At 43.2% G+C, this 14,329-nt stretch overlaps 1 protein-coding gene across 3 annotated transcripts in view; it reads right to left on the bottom strand.

Moving 5' to 3' along the window:
* EIF2AK4 (eukaryotic translation initiation factor 2 alpha kinase 4) overlaps positions 1-14,322 on the bottom strand; it is a 117,253-nt gene extending 102,931 nt beyond the window's left edge. For 2 of the 3 annotated variants that reach the window (XM_004380617.2, XM_023735121.1), the window contains exon 1: positions 14,152-14,322. In XM_004380617.2, the coding sequence (XP_004380674.1) occupies positions 14,152-14,295 (144 nt within the window). In that variant the 5' untranslated portion in view covers positions 14,296-14,322. The remainder of the gene's footprint in view (positions 1-14,151) is intronic. The other variant, XM_023735122.1, reaches the window with a different exon arrangement.
* Positions 14,323-14,329: the final 7 nt, after the last annotated feature.

Raw genomic sequence — 14,329 nt, 5'->3', positions numbered from 1 at the left:
AAAACAGAGGGAATGCCATACAGATGGCCTTCTTAAAATCAGATATTCAAGACCCAACAGGCCCAGTGTAAAAGAGCTAAGTCAAGATGTTAAAACGTAAGCACTCCACCTGGCAGTAATGGCAGATCTTCTGGTTTTGTCACAAAATTAGAACAGCTCTCTATAACTGGTACCTCGGAAGAAAGGCCTGGCAATCTACTTCCAAAAAATCAGCTGTTGGAAACCCTATGGAGTATAATGCTACTCTGACGCACTCGAGGTCGCCATGAGTCAGAATCGACTCAACAGCAGCTGGGTTTTCTATAATTGGAAGGAGCAGGAAGCATGTGAATATAAGTAGAATTATGATTATCAGCAATCGGTACAAGTGAAAACTATCAATGCAAGAAACCAGAGGATAGCCTTTCCTGGGCCCAGCACAGAAATGAACTTGCAGCACACAGATAACATATGGCCGCATGAGGTGAGTTATCTCTGCCTATGCAAGGTGACAAACCCAGTGTAACACTCTCTTTCGTCCGTAAGTAGGAGGTGAAGTATATACCTGAACGGAACTAGTCTTCTTGGGAAACAGTATGGGGAGGCCATGACTATAGTGCCCAGTCACTGAAAACAAGCTTCAGGGAACAGCGGCCTCCTGGGGACTACACATTTTGAAGACATTCTTTACTAAGAAAAAAAAAAAAAGTTGCTGTCTAGTTGATTCTGACTCATAATGACCCTATAGGACAGAGGAGAATTGCCCCATAGGGTTTCCAAGGAGCGGCTGGTGGATTCGAACTGCCAGCCTTTTGGTTAGCAGCCGAGCTCTTAAGCCACTGCGCCACCAGGGCTCCCCATTGTTTACTAAAGGGAATGCTTAACAAAGCAGACTGAGTCCAGGGAAGGAGACCTTCAAGTGCTCAGCTCTCTCAGCCAGCCCCCGGAACCACATTCCCCTGGTGGGGAGGACTTCCACGTAGAACATAGGGGCTATCTCTAGAGGGACCTAAATGAGAACAGCTACGATGGTGAGAATACTCCTGGGCTGGTGTAATGTTCCAGTAACTTCTGCAGCAGAGCAACACTAGCAGGACAGCAGTGATAACGGCAGTGAGTCCAAGCAGTGCCAAAACAAACTTTTAGGAGGAAAGAGTTTTGGTGCAAAGCGAAGAGACTCCTATGTGCATAAAAATGCCAGCTTTAGGAGGCACACGAATCTAGTGGTGGTGGCTTGGAAGCAACAGACCCATGGCACCGAGGAATGATATATGGTTGGACACAAGCCCAACAACTTGTCCAGATCCAAGTACCAAGTGAGGCCAATCCCAAAGTAAGAACACCAGGACACTGAAGTTACCAGGCTGCCTGGCTACTTTAAAGACCCTTTTCTTTGGCTGATAGTTTTAACTGGACCTGCATAATACTCCTCTCCATAGGGCACAGAGCTTGGAGGATTTCTTAGCAGACAGCATTAATTGTTCTCCAATATCTATTCTCCAACTTATTTCTTAGCAATCAAAAAACTAAAACCAGGAGGCAGGACCAAGACGGCGGAGTAGTCAGACGCTTCTGGTGGACCCTCTTACAACAAAGACGCGAAGAAAACAAATGAATCAATTATATATGACAATCTGGCAGCCCTGAACATCTAAGGCAAAGATGAGGAACTGGACTGAGTGGCAGGGGGAGGGAGAGACGGTTCAGAAGCAGGGAGGAGTTGCCAGACCTGACCCGGCGAGAGCCTGAGCCCTTCAGGCCTGATCAGCTTGGGGGTGAGCGGTGAGGGAGGCGAGCAGCGGTGCTTGGGAGGTGCGTTTTCTGCACTGGGGGAGACCCAGCCGCTGAGAGTCTACACAGCCACCCAGAACCAGTGAGAAGCAGCCCTCCACAAAAGATAAGTACTTGCTTACGGCCTACCGTGTGGATCAAAAACACCCCCCTTAGGGAAAAACCTCTCCCCCATTTACCTCCCCGCTCCCTGCTCTGCACTGGGTCCCTCACCAGCTTCAGCAATTGCCGAGTCCCCTGGGCTGGAAGTAGGATCCGTCACATGCCCAGAGCCATTCTCCTGGCCTTGGAGAGTGAACAAATTAACAAATGGGGAAAAAATAAACTGCCAGCTCCCCTAAGCCAGGAACTCAGGGCAGGCACAGCTCCTTTGCCAAGGCATAAGGGATCCATGGACTTTGAGTGCCTTTCCCCCTGCATAGACTTGTGTGGGCCCATCTCAACAGCATAGGCCCTCATTACTACAGTACAACAGGGTATATACCTGAAGTCTAACTTCAACTGTTTCAGCTGTGAAGTGGCAGGTTCTTTACATTTGACACTGCTCTGCCCATTAAGCAAGGTCCTCACCTACCCACATATCAGGGGCCTGAAGACTGGTGGCTTCACCCACACCACCTAGCCACCTGCGATAGGGGCCCAAGAATAAAAGGTGCCCCGTAAGCAAGGGACAATGAAGAGAACAGGATACAAGGAAAAGATTAGTCCAAAGGACTAACTGTCCACAGCTACCAAGGCCTCCACCAGACTGAGTCCAGTACAGCTAGATGGTGCCCGGCTACCACCACTGACTGCTCTGACCAGGATCACAACAGAGGGTTTTGGACAGAGCTCGAGAAGGATGTAGAGCATAATTCTAACTCACAAAAAAACAGAACAGATTTACTGGCCTAAAGGAGACTGGAGAAACCTTGAGAGTATGGTCCCCAGACACCCTTTCAGCTTAGTGGTGAAGTTACCTCTGACGTTCACTGTTCAGCCTGGGAGCGGACAGCCCCGTAAAACCAAATGAGACTAACGAGGTACAGGAGTCCAGTGACAAGGGCCAGAAGGCAGAAGGGGACAAGGAAGCTGGTGATAGGGAACCCAAGGTTGAGTAAGGATATTGTTGATGTGTTGTGAGATTGTTAACCATTGTCATAGGGCAACATTTGTAGTAACAGTTAAATGACAAACTATTTTGTTCTGTAAGCCTTCATCTTAAGTGAGAATAACAGCACAACTGGAAGAGCGTATTCAATGTCACTGAACTGTGTATGTAGAAATTTTTGAAACGCTGTGTCTTTGGCTATGTGTATTTTCACCAAAAAAAAAAAAAGGCTGAGAATTTAGAGGGTTAATATGTTGTGGGGTGTTAACCAATGTCATAAAACAACATGTGTACTACTGTTTCATGAGAAACTATTTGTTCTGTAAGCCTTCACCTGAAGTACAATAAAATATTAAAAAAAAAAAAAAAGGTGCCCCCTAGTCCTTACAGCCAATAGCATTGGGTGCCCACAGTCCAGCTGTAAAACCTACCCACGCACGCTCTAGGGAATAGGGACACGCCTTCCTTCTGGACACTCAGGGGCGGCTATCAGTCCCCTGCCTTGCTCAGAGTGTGTCCCCCTGCTGCATCCAGGTGCCTGTGCCTACACCAATCACCCATGCCTGTCTAGGACTGTAAGTGAGAGCCTACACCACACACTTGGTGGCTCTCTACCTGGGCACCTGAGCTGAATCCATACAGGAGGAGTGAGCGGACTCCTGAGCTCACATACCTAGTTAACAGATCTAACCACCTGGTGACAGGACATTAGAGCTTCAAAGGTGCCAATAATCAAACTAGCTCATAGAAGCAGCCCACTTCGGCATATCAAAACAAAACAAGAAGCTAGGACACAGTAAGGAAACATAAAAGAAATAAATATAATAACTTATTGATGGCTCGGAGACAACAGTCAGTATCAAATCACATAATAAGGCAATCCATGATGGCTTCAGCAAGCTTCCAAAATAAAGAATCTAAAAATTTTCCAGAGGAGGAAAATTTCTTGGAATTACCAGAGGCAGAATACAAAAGATTAATATACAGAATTCTTCAAGAAATTAGCAAGGAAATTAAGCAAAACGCAGAACACTCAACAGAGGAAATTAAAAAGATTAGAGAAGAGAGTAATGACACATTTAATGGGCTGCAAGAATCCATAGAGAGACAGCAATCAGAAATCCAGAAGATTAACAATAAAATGTCAGAATTAGACAACTCAGTAGAAAGCAGAACTGAGGCAATGGAAGGCAGAATTAGTGAGATTGAAGATAAAGCACTTGACACCAACTTATTTAAGGAAAAATCAGATAAAAGGATTTTAAAAAATGAAGAAACCTTATGAATTATGTGTGACTCTATCAAGAGGAATAACCTACGAGTGATTGGAGTACAGAACGGGGGGGATAACAGAAAATACAGAGAGAATTGTTGAAGATTTATTGCCAGAAAACTTCCCTGATATCGTGGAAGATGACAAGATATCTATCCAAGATGCTCATCGAACCCCACATAAGGTAGATCACAAAAGAAAGTCACCATGACATATTATAATCAAACTTGCCAAAACCAAAGATAAACAGAGAATTTTAAGAGCGGCTAGGGATAAACGAAAAGTCTTCTACAAAAAACTAAAACCAGACCTATCGCCAATGAGTCAATTCTGACCCATAGTGACCCTACAGGACGGAGGAGAACTGCCCCATAGAGTTTCCAACGAGTGCCTGGTGGATTTGAACTGCTGACCTTTTGGTTAGCAGCCGAACTCTTAACCACTAAGCCACCAGGGTTTCCTTCTTAGCAATAGAACCCCTGATTTTTTGGATGGATACATTTCCCAGACTCATCTGCAGATGAGCATTGGATTGTGGTCATGCCACTGGATTAATTTCTGGCCAATATGATGTATGAAGAAAAATCAAATGCAACTTCCAGGAAATGACCTTAAAGGGAAAGGATATAACCTCTTTGTCCCTTTCTCCTTCCAGCTGGCTAGAAAGCTTATGTGATGGCTGGAGCTGAGACAGCTGTTTTGGACCATGAGGGGCACATTAAGGATAGTGAAACAGCAAGATGTAAGTCCAAATTCCAGATTTTTACATGAAAGAAAAAAAACTTTGTACTTATTTTAAGTTTTCTATCACATGCAGTCAAACTTAATCTTAGCCAATACAGGCTCACTAAAAAAAAAAAAAAAAAAAGACAGACATTCAAGGAATAGTGTCCTCAGAAATAAAAGCAGACCATTTGCCAGGCTTTTCTAAAGCAAACTGAGAGGTTCACCAACATGTAAAGAGGCTTTACGCAAGTTATGTTTAGGATACCAAGCATTCCCTCATATTAGGCTGTTCAAGGATTCCTGGAGCTGAACAGGACTTGATCAAAAACAGTATAACCACCCAAATACAGCGGATGTGGAGTGGGGTAGGGCCTCCTTCATGCATTTAGAAGACAAGGGTCATTAGAATTTGTGGTTGATAATCTCTTTCACTTAACCTGCACAAGCAATAATGAATTCTTGGAATATCTGCAGGCAAACAAACACAAAGTAAGGGGTAACCAAAAAATTTTTGAGTGCACCGAAGGGGAAGAAAACACAATGCAAAGTGTATCAGCTACAAACTATTTGGAATCATGCATGAGGAAAAGAGTATTTGTTTTGAAAACTGAAAATCCAAGTGAAACTAACAAGCAGTAATGGAGAGAAGGCCGTAAACTGCTACAGTAAGATATGAATGAAATTTGCATCTTAATAAGATCATGAAGGGGGATACTCTCCAGAAATGGTATAAAATAGCCAAACAAATCCTCCAGCATGTAGAAGCAACAGAGTGATATAAACTCAGCCCTAAAACATAGAAGTAATGCTCTTTGCAGCTCATTCAAAAAAAAAAAAAAACGCATCAGCTCCTCAAGAAAGAGCAACAGTCAAGGGTCTTAAACTACCCCATAGGACAAGGAACGCCGCCCCTGGGGACCCTCCTCTGAGTGCACCGCACACCTCCCGGGGGAGCTGTTGGAAGCAATGCTGTCAGAAATCCCCGGGGCTTTTCTCAGACACATCCTACCACTTGCCCCAACAAAATAATAAACTTTTAAGCATGTGCCTATTTCTGTTAAAAGTTCTGGAATAAAGGGCAAAACTAGTAAAAACGGAGAATTTTAATCAGCCATTTCACACAGCTGCAAATTCCCTGGTTTCAAGCTCAAAGGCTGAAGCCTATGGGGTCAACAATTAAGCCCCATGATTAAACTCTGGTATACAAGACAAGCAGCAGAGTGGGGATGAGATCTGGGAAATTAATTGAAAATGTCACACAGTGAAAACCCCTTGCCAGGTATTGGGTCTAGAATTGTTACCCAAGATTCTACTAACCATATCCTCCTTGAATTCTGATGCCAAGAGTTTGCTCATCACGGTCTCTTATTTCTCCCCTGCTTCAGACCTCCCCATGTTCTGTAACATGGGGAAGAAACTAATCTTTATTTCTAGACTGCGTGAAAATAGAAACAAGCTAGAAACAAAGGAACGTGTGCAAGATAGATCATGTGGGCAGGCCTTTGGTTTTCTTAAGACTGGGAAGATGCTGTCATGGATTGAACTGTGTCCCCTAGAAATATGTGTCAACTTGGCTAGGCTACGATTCCCAGTATTGTGTAATTGTGCACCATCTTGTCATCTGATGTGATTTTCCTATGTGTCGTAAATCCTCTCTCTATGATGTTAATGAGGTGGGGTTAGTGGCAATTATGTTAATGAGGCAGGACTCAATCTACAAGATTAGGTTGTGTTTTAAATCAATCTCTTTTGAGATATAAAAGAGAGAAACCAGCAGAGAGACAGGGGGACTTCATTACCGCCAAGCAAGAAGAACCAGCAATGTGCGTCCTTTGGACCCATGGTCCCTGCATGAGAAGCTCTTAGTACAGGGGAAGGCTGATGACAAGGACCTTCCTCCAGAGACGACCAGAGAGAGAAAGCCTTCCCCTGGAGCTGACGCCCTGAATTTGGACTTCTAGCCTTCCGGACTGCGAGAGAATAAATTTCTGTTTGTTGAGGCCATCTACTTGTGGTATTTCTGTTATAGCAGCCCTCGTAACTAGGACAGATGCCAAATATAAAAATGCTGATGGGAAAAGCTCACAAACATGCTAACAGTAAAAGCTCAGAAATAGGAAACTAGATAATAGCTCTCTAGATTTCTGTTAAATGCCTTAATTACTGATTTTCCCCACATCTCTTTTTCTAAAAATGAATACTTTCTGTAACCGATCTTGTACAATTACCAAGTTTGTCTTCTGTTCTCAAGTACTGTATCTGTCTATTTGACATGCGGGTGGGAATTAAGAAATGCCAGATTCCTTAAAGTCTGATAACCTACGGCTTCATTTTAAATACACATTAAAATATTCAGAATATGTATTCTTCCCCAATTAAATAAATGTAATGTTCTTCCAATAAAATTACCAGCAGAATTTTTTTTAACCAGCAAGGCGATTCTACAGTTCATATGGAAAAACTCATGTAAAACTTGTTGTTAGGTGCCATCAAGTCCGTTCTGACTCATAGTGACCTTGTGTACGACAGAAGGAAACACTGCCCAGTCCTGCACCATCCTCACTATCGTTGTTATGCTTGAGCCCATTGTTACAGACACTGTGTCAATCCATCTTGTTGAGGGTCTTCCTCTTTTTCACTGACCCTCTACTTTACCAAGCACGATGTCCTTCTCCAGGGACTGATCCCTCCTGATAACACGGCCAAAGTATGTGAGACGTAGTCTCCCCATCCTTGCTTCCACGGAGCACTCTGGCTGTACTTCTTCCAAGACAGTTTTGTTCATTCTTCTGGCAGTCTGTGGTATATTCAATATTCTTTGCCAACACCATAATTCAAAGGCATCAGTTATTCTTCAGTCTTCCTTATTCATTGTCGAGCTTTCGCATGCATATGAGGCGACTGAAAACACCATCGCTTGGGTCAGGTGCACCTTAATCTTCAAGGTGACATCTTTGCTTTTTAACACTTTAAAAAGGTCTTTTGCAGCAGATTTGCCCAATGCAACGCATTGTCTGATTTCTTGACTGCTGCTTCCATGAGTGTTGACTGTGGTAAAATGAAATTCTTGACAACTTCAATCTTTTCTCCGTTTATCATGATGTTGCTTACTGGTACAGTTGTGAGAATTTTTGTTTTCTTTATGTTGAGGTGTAATCCATAACAAAGGCTGTAGTCTTTGATCTTCAACAATAAGTGCTTCAAGTCCTCACTTTCAGCAAGCAAGGCTGTGTCATCTGCATAACACAGGCTGTTAATGAGTCTTCCTCCAATCCTGCTGCCCCGTTCTTCTTCATACAGTCCAGCTTCTCGGATTATCTGAACAGCATACAGATTGAATAAGTATGGTGAAAGGATACCAACCCTGACGCACACCTTTCCTGATTTTAAATCACACTATATCCCCTTGTCCTGTTCCAACAACTGCCTCTTATACAGGTTCCTCATAAGCACAACTAAGTGTTCTGGAATTCTCATTCTTCCCAAAGTTATACACAGTTGGAGGATATGTGGATATGATCCACACAGTCAAATGTCTTCGCATATCAGCCAAGCTCCATCTGACATCAGCAATGATATCCCTTGTTCCACGTCTTCCTCTGAATCTGGCTTGAATTTCTGGTAGCTCCCTGTCGATGTACTGCTGCAACCGCTTTTGAATTATATTTAGCAAAATTTTATTTGCATGTGATATTAATGACATTGTTTGATAATATGCATATTCTGTTTTATCACCTTTCTTTGGAATGGGCACAGATATGGATCTCTTCCAGTCGGTCGGCCCGGTAGCTGTCTTCCAAATTTCCTGGCATAGACGAATGAACACCTCCAGTGTTGCATATATCTGTTGAAACATCTCAATTGGTATTCTGTCAATTCCTGAAGCCTTGTTTTTAGCCAATGCCTTCAGAGCAGCTTGGACTTCTTCCTTCAGTACCATCAGTTCTTGATCATACGCTACCTCCTGAAATGGTTGAAGGTCAACTAATTCTTTTTGGTACAGTGATCTGTGTATTCCCTCCATCTTCTTTTGATGCTTCTTGCATCATTTCAGTATTTTCCCCTTCAATATTGCGACTCGAGGCTTGAATTTTTCTTCAGTTCTTTCAGCTTGAGAAATGTCAAGCAGGTACTTCCCTTGGGGCCCTGGTGGCACAGTGGTTAAGCATTCAGCTGATAACCAAAAGGTCAGCAGTTTGAATCCACCAGCTGCTCCTTGGAAACTCTCTGGGACAGTTCTGCTCTTAGAGGGTTACTATGAGTCAGAATCAACTTGACAGCAATGGATTTGGTTTTGGGTACTTCCCTTTTGGTTTTCTAACTCCAGGTCTTTGCACATTTCATTATAATGCCTTACTTTGTCTTCTCAAGCAGCCCTTTGAAATCTTCTGTTCAGCTCTTTACTTTGTCATTTCTTCTATTTGCTTTAGCTGCTCGATATTCAAGAGAAACTTTCAGAGTCTCCTCTGACATCCATTTTGGTGTTTTCTTTCTTTTCTCTCTTTTTAACGACCTTTTGCTTTCTTCACGTATGATGTTCTTGATGTCGTCCCACAAGTCATCTGGTCTTTGGTTATTAGTGTTCAACGCGTCAAATCTATTCTTGAGATCGTCTCCAAATTCAGGTGGGATATATTCAAGGTTGTATTTTGACTCTCACGGACTTGTTTTCATTTTCTTCAGCTTGAACTTGAACTTGCGTATGAGCAAATGATTGTTCCATAGCTGCCCCTGGCCTTGTTCTGACTGATGATATTGAGTTTTGCTATCATCTCCTTCCACAGACGTAGTCAGTTCGATTCCTGTGTTTTCCATCTGGTGAGGTCCACGTGTACAGTCACCATTTGTGTTGTTGAAAACCATTATGCATCTGTCAGTTTGCTGTACTGTGGTGGCTGGCATGTGGCTATGATGCTGGAAGCTATGCCACTGGTATTTCAAATACCGGCAGGGCCACCCCTGCTGGAAAGATTTCAGCAGAGCTTCCAGACTAGGAAGAAGGGCCTGGGGGGTCTACTTCTGAAACAATTAGCCAGTGAAAACTTTATGAATAGCAGTAGAACATTGTGTGCTATAACGCCGGAAGATGAGCCCCTCAGGTTGGAAGGCACTCAAAATATAACTGGGGAGGAGCTGTCTCCTCAAAGTAGTTGACCTTGATAACACAGATGGATCAAGCTTTCGGGACGTTCATTTGCTGATGTGGCACGACTCAAAATGAGAAGAAACAGCTGCAAACATCCATTAATAATTGAAATGTAGAATGTACAAAGTATGAATCTAGGAAAATTGGAAGTTGTCAAAAATGAAATGGAACACATAAAGATCGGTATCCTAGGCATTAGTGAGCTGAAATGGACTGGTATTGGCCATTCTGAACCAGACAATTATATGGTCTACTCTGCTGGGAATGACAATTGAACTGAATGGCGTCGCATTCATGGTCAAAAAGACCATTTCAAGATTTATCCTGAAGTACAACGCTGTCAATGATAGCATAATATCCATACGCCCACAAAGAAGACCAGTTAATAGGACTATTATTCAAACTTATGCACCAACCACTAAGGCCAAAGATGAGGAAATTGAAGATTTTTACCAAGTTCTGCAGTCTGAAACTGATCAAACACGCCATCGAGATGCACTGATAACTACTGGTGATTGGAATGTGAGAGCTGGAAACAAAGAAGACGGATCGACGCGGTCTTGGTGATAGAAACGATGCCGGAGATCACATGATAGAATTTTGCAAGACCAACGACTTATTCATTGCAAATACTAGGGCCCCTAATGGTACTTAAATAAATAGTGATGGGATAGAATAGAGAGTCAAGAAATAGATTAAAACAATATGGGAATTATTGCATTCAATAACAATTTTTGAGAGCTTCATGCTAGGCACTGAGCATGTAGGAGTGAACAAATACACATCCCATGAAGCTAGCAGTCTCACATAATGTGAAGGTGGGATTTCAAATTAGTAGTAGAAAAGACTGAAAAATTGAATCAAGCGTGTTTGTCTAAGTGGTTAACCGGGGGTAGGGGAAACAGATCCATATTTAGATGGAGCTAAGAACTTACAAAAATAAAAGCTATTTCAATACTTACAGTAAGTCCCCAGGTCAGAAAAGTTGGACTTAGGGACAACTAGCACTTGTCCTTTAATGATATGTAAACTTGCCCGCACTTTGAAATGACTGAACCAACCCCTACTCACAAATTCTTCGCACAGCTTTTAAATCATTGAAAAGGCTTCCAGCCTTTTCTTGTAGTAACCAAAACCTGTCGTCGTTGAGTCGATTCCAGCTCACAGCGATCTACAGAACAGAGTAGAACTGTGCCATAGGGTTTCCAAGGAGTGGCTGCTGGATTGGAACTGCCGACCTGTTGGTTTGCGGACGAACGCGTAACCACTGCGCACCAGAGCTCCACCTTGCACTAAAGGCTGAGTAAGAACTCTATGCACTTGTTTCGACTTACCTACAAATTCGACTTAAAGACATGCTTAGGAACGGATCTCGTTCATAAGTGCCTGTATTTGAAGAAAATTTAAAAACGAAGGCATGAAAGAATTAAAAGAAAATCTCAGAGGATTCTTTTCTTTAATAACATTGGAATATGGAAGTCTTTTCTAGAAAGAAACCACAAGGACCATAAAACAGAAAACAGGTCAATTTGACTATATTAAATATAAAAAATGCATAAATCACGTAAATATCAAAATGCACACGGTTAATTCGGGAGAAATATTTGCAATATATGACCCAAAATGTTAATTTTCTTAATATATAAATAACTCTTACAAATCAATAAGAAAAAAGCCAATACAGTAGAAAAATAGACAAAGAACATGAACATGAACAGGTTCACAGAAAGAGAAAAATCTATGACTTCCAAAGATGGTCTTCATAATTTATAACTGAAGAAACATACTTTAAAATGACATATGTCTCATCTATCTACTGGCAAAGATGAAAAAGTCTGACATATGCAATGTTACTGAAAATGTGGGAAAACACGCATTCTCATATACTATTGGTGGGCCCAGAGACAGGGCAGGCTTTTTGGTGGGAAATCTGCAACAGCTATCAAAATATAAATGAGCAGACCCTCTGCTGAAATGGAAAGCTAGCCAAGACAATGAAGTTGACAATAACTTTGTAACTATAGAGAAAATCATATTATAAACCAGTGGTGTCCACACATTTCTAATACGTAAGATAATTTTTAGCATACACGCCAAAATGTTTAGTTATTCATAAATAATGTATCTGGGCTACTAAACCGAAATCTACATTATAACACATTCCCCCAAAAGAAGTTTAAAAATCTGACCTGAGTTTATCAGAGGCAAATTTGGCCTGAACCGACATAAGGCTATTTGTAGTCTTTATTTTTCTTGCTCAGTGTGAATATTTGAAAATTCATGTGTTTCCTTGTCGTGTTGGGTTATGGGTACTGCCCCAGACACCGAAGGAAGGGGCAGGTAACGCGCAGTACATGCACCCATGAATGTGAGCGGGAATCCTTGCAGGGCTTTGGATAAGGGATTGTGGACCCGCATAACCTTTCCTAAAGAGTGGCAAATGTCAGGTGATAGATAGTAACTTCTTGAATGACTGAACGCTGGTTCATCATCATAACCGTGTTATTTGTCTTTGGGGCCTAATGAAAGTGTTTGGGGTCATCTGCCCTGTGCACCTCACCCCACAGACAGCTAACTGAATTCTTCTGCCGCCTATAATTGTTTTTTTCAACAATTGTTACAAACGCCACCAGCTCTAAACAATCTCAAGATGTCAGTATCCCTACCTTCAGTAGCTCCTTTTTCCTTTCCATTTTCCTGTAGCCTTAGAACCAGACAATTAAGCGTGTGTAAAATAAATAAAGTGGCTCTGAACAAAGTCTGAGGGGCTTGGCATTAAGTATGGGTGTATACTCTGTGACACTTGTTTCGGCTGGCTCCTTAATGGCTACTTCCTGATTCTCAATAATCTTTTGGAACAGAGAAGTTGACAGATCACCAGAAAGTTACATTATTATTTTATTATAAGCAGATGCACGGGGAATATTTGCATTATTGTGCAATTTCAGGTCAAAAGTAACTCTTGAAATTAAGCACTAGAAAAGGAAGCTCCCTGGGGGCAGGGGTTTGCGTTTCTCTTGACCGCTGTTACATTCCCATTGCCCAGAACAATAAATATTTAATGAATGAAAGAAGAACCACACCGGCTGAGGAGAATGTTTTGCCCTGACAGGTCCAGAAGATCCTATTTTTGAGGAAACCCTGGATGTGTAGATGAGGCAGATACTATGGAATGATAGAATTAAAGGCAGATGAAGGAAGGTAAACCAAAAAAACAAATCCGTTGCCTTTGATTCCGACTCATAGCGACCCTATAATAGGACAAGACAGAACTGCCCCCTAGGGTTTCCAAGGACCGGCTGGTGGATTTGAACTGCCAACCTTTCGATTAGCAATCGTAACTCTTAACCACTGCACCACCACGGCTCCATGAAGGAAGATATTACTTTTTACATGATAATATTCAGGCATAATAGTTTGGTAGATCAACTCTTCAAAGCTGGGAAAAAACTACCAGTACCAGCAGCTTATAATGTGCCTTAACTTACTTCCAGACAAAAAGGAAAATAATATTTTTTAAACCAAATACCGTTTAGAAATACGCAGACTCAGCACACTCCCTCTCTGTTAGAGCTAAGATGAATGTATTCTCTACTCTCAGCTAAGCGCCCTACAAAGGTACCGAGAGAAACTTCCTCCATACTGGCAAACACAGGGAGGCCGCCTGGGGAGGACAGAGGGGGTTATGTGGTTTACAGTTTGGAACACACCAAAGAGACCCGAACAAGGTCCTGCCTGAGGGCATCAGGAAGGTCTGCGCAAGCGCCCCAAAGCGTTCCCAGAATAAGTTGCAATGGATCCAATATGAATGTGCTGTGGTGTCGTCCTCAAGGGCTTCCAGGAAAAACAGGGGAGGACTGGACGGTGTGTGTCAGTGGGGATAAGAAGCAGCACCAGGTAAGAAAGAAGAGCCGACTTGGGTAGGGAAAGGATGTACGAGAACTCGGCCCTGGTGGCGGTTCCGGGGACGTGGCCGGGTGGTTGCGGGTGCAAGAACAAAAAGTAAGCGTAGGCGGAACCTGGGGGGATGGAAGGGCTGTAAGATCCTAAAGGGTCACCCAATCAGGAAGCGTCTCGGCTCGGGCCCTGGGCCTGGGGAGGCCGGGCCAGGGCGCGCCAGCCGGGCCGGACAAGCCACGTTCCTACCCGTCCGCACGCGTCCGGCCGCAGGTCCTGGAAGTCAGCACCGTAGATGGCCTCCAGCGCCTGTAGCTCGTGGTCCTGCCGCTGCGGGTAGCTCTCCGGCGGCTCGTCGCGGCCGCGCCCGGGGGCCCCACGGCCCCCAGCCATGGCAGAGCAGCGGTCCAGGCAGCGCGGCCTGGCG

The sequence above is a fragment of the Trichechus manatus genome, unplaced genomic scaffold (assembly GCF_000243295.1).
Source record: "Trichechus manatus latirostris isolate Lorelei unplaced genomic scaffold, TriManLat1.0 scaffold00076, whole genome shotgun sequence".
NCBI lineage: Eukaryota > Metazoa > Chordata > Mammalia > Sirenia > Trichechidae > Trichechus > Trichechus manatus.
This window is presented reverse-complemented; position numbering and strand designations above follow the sequence as displayed.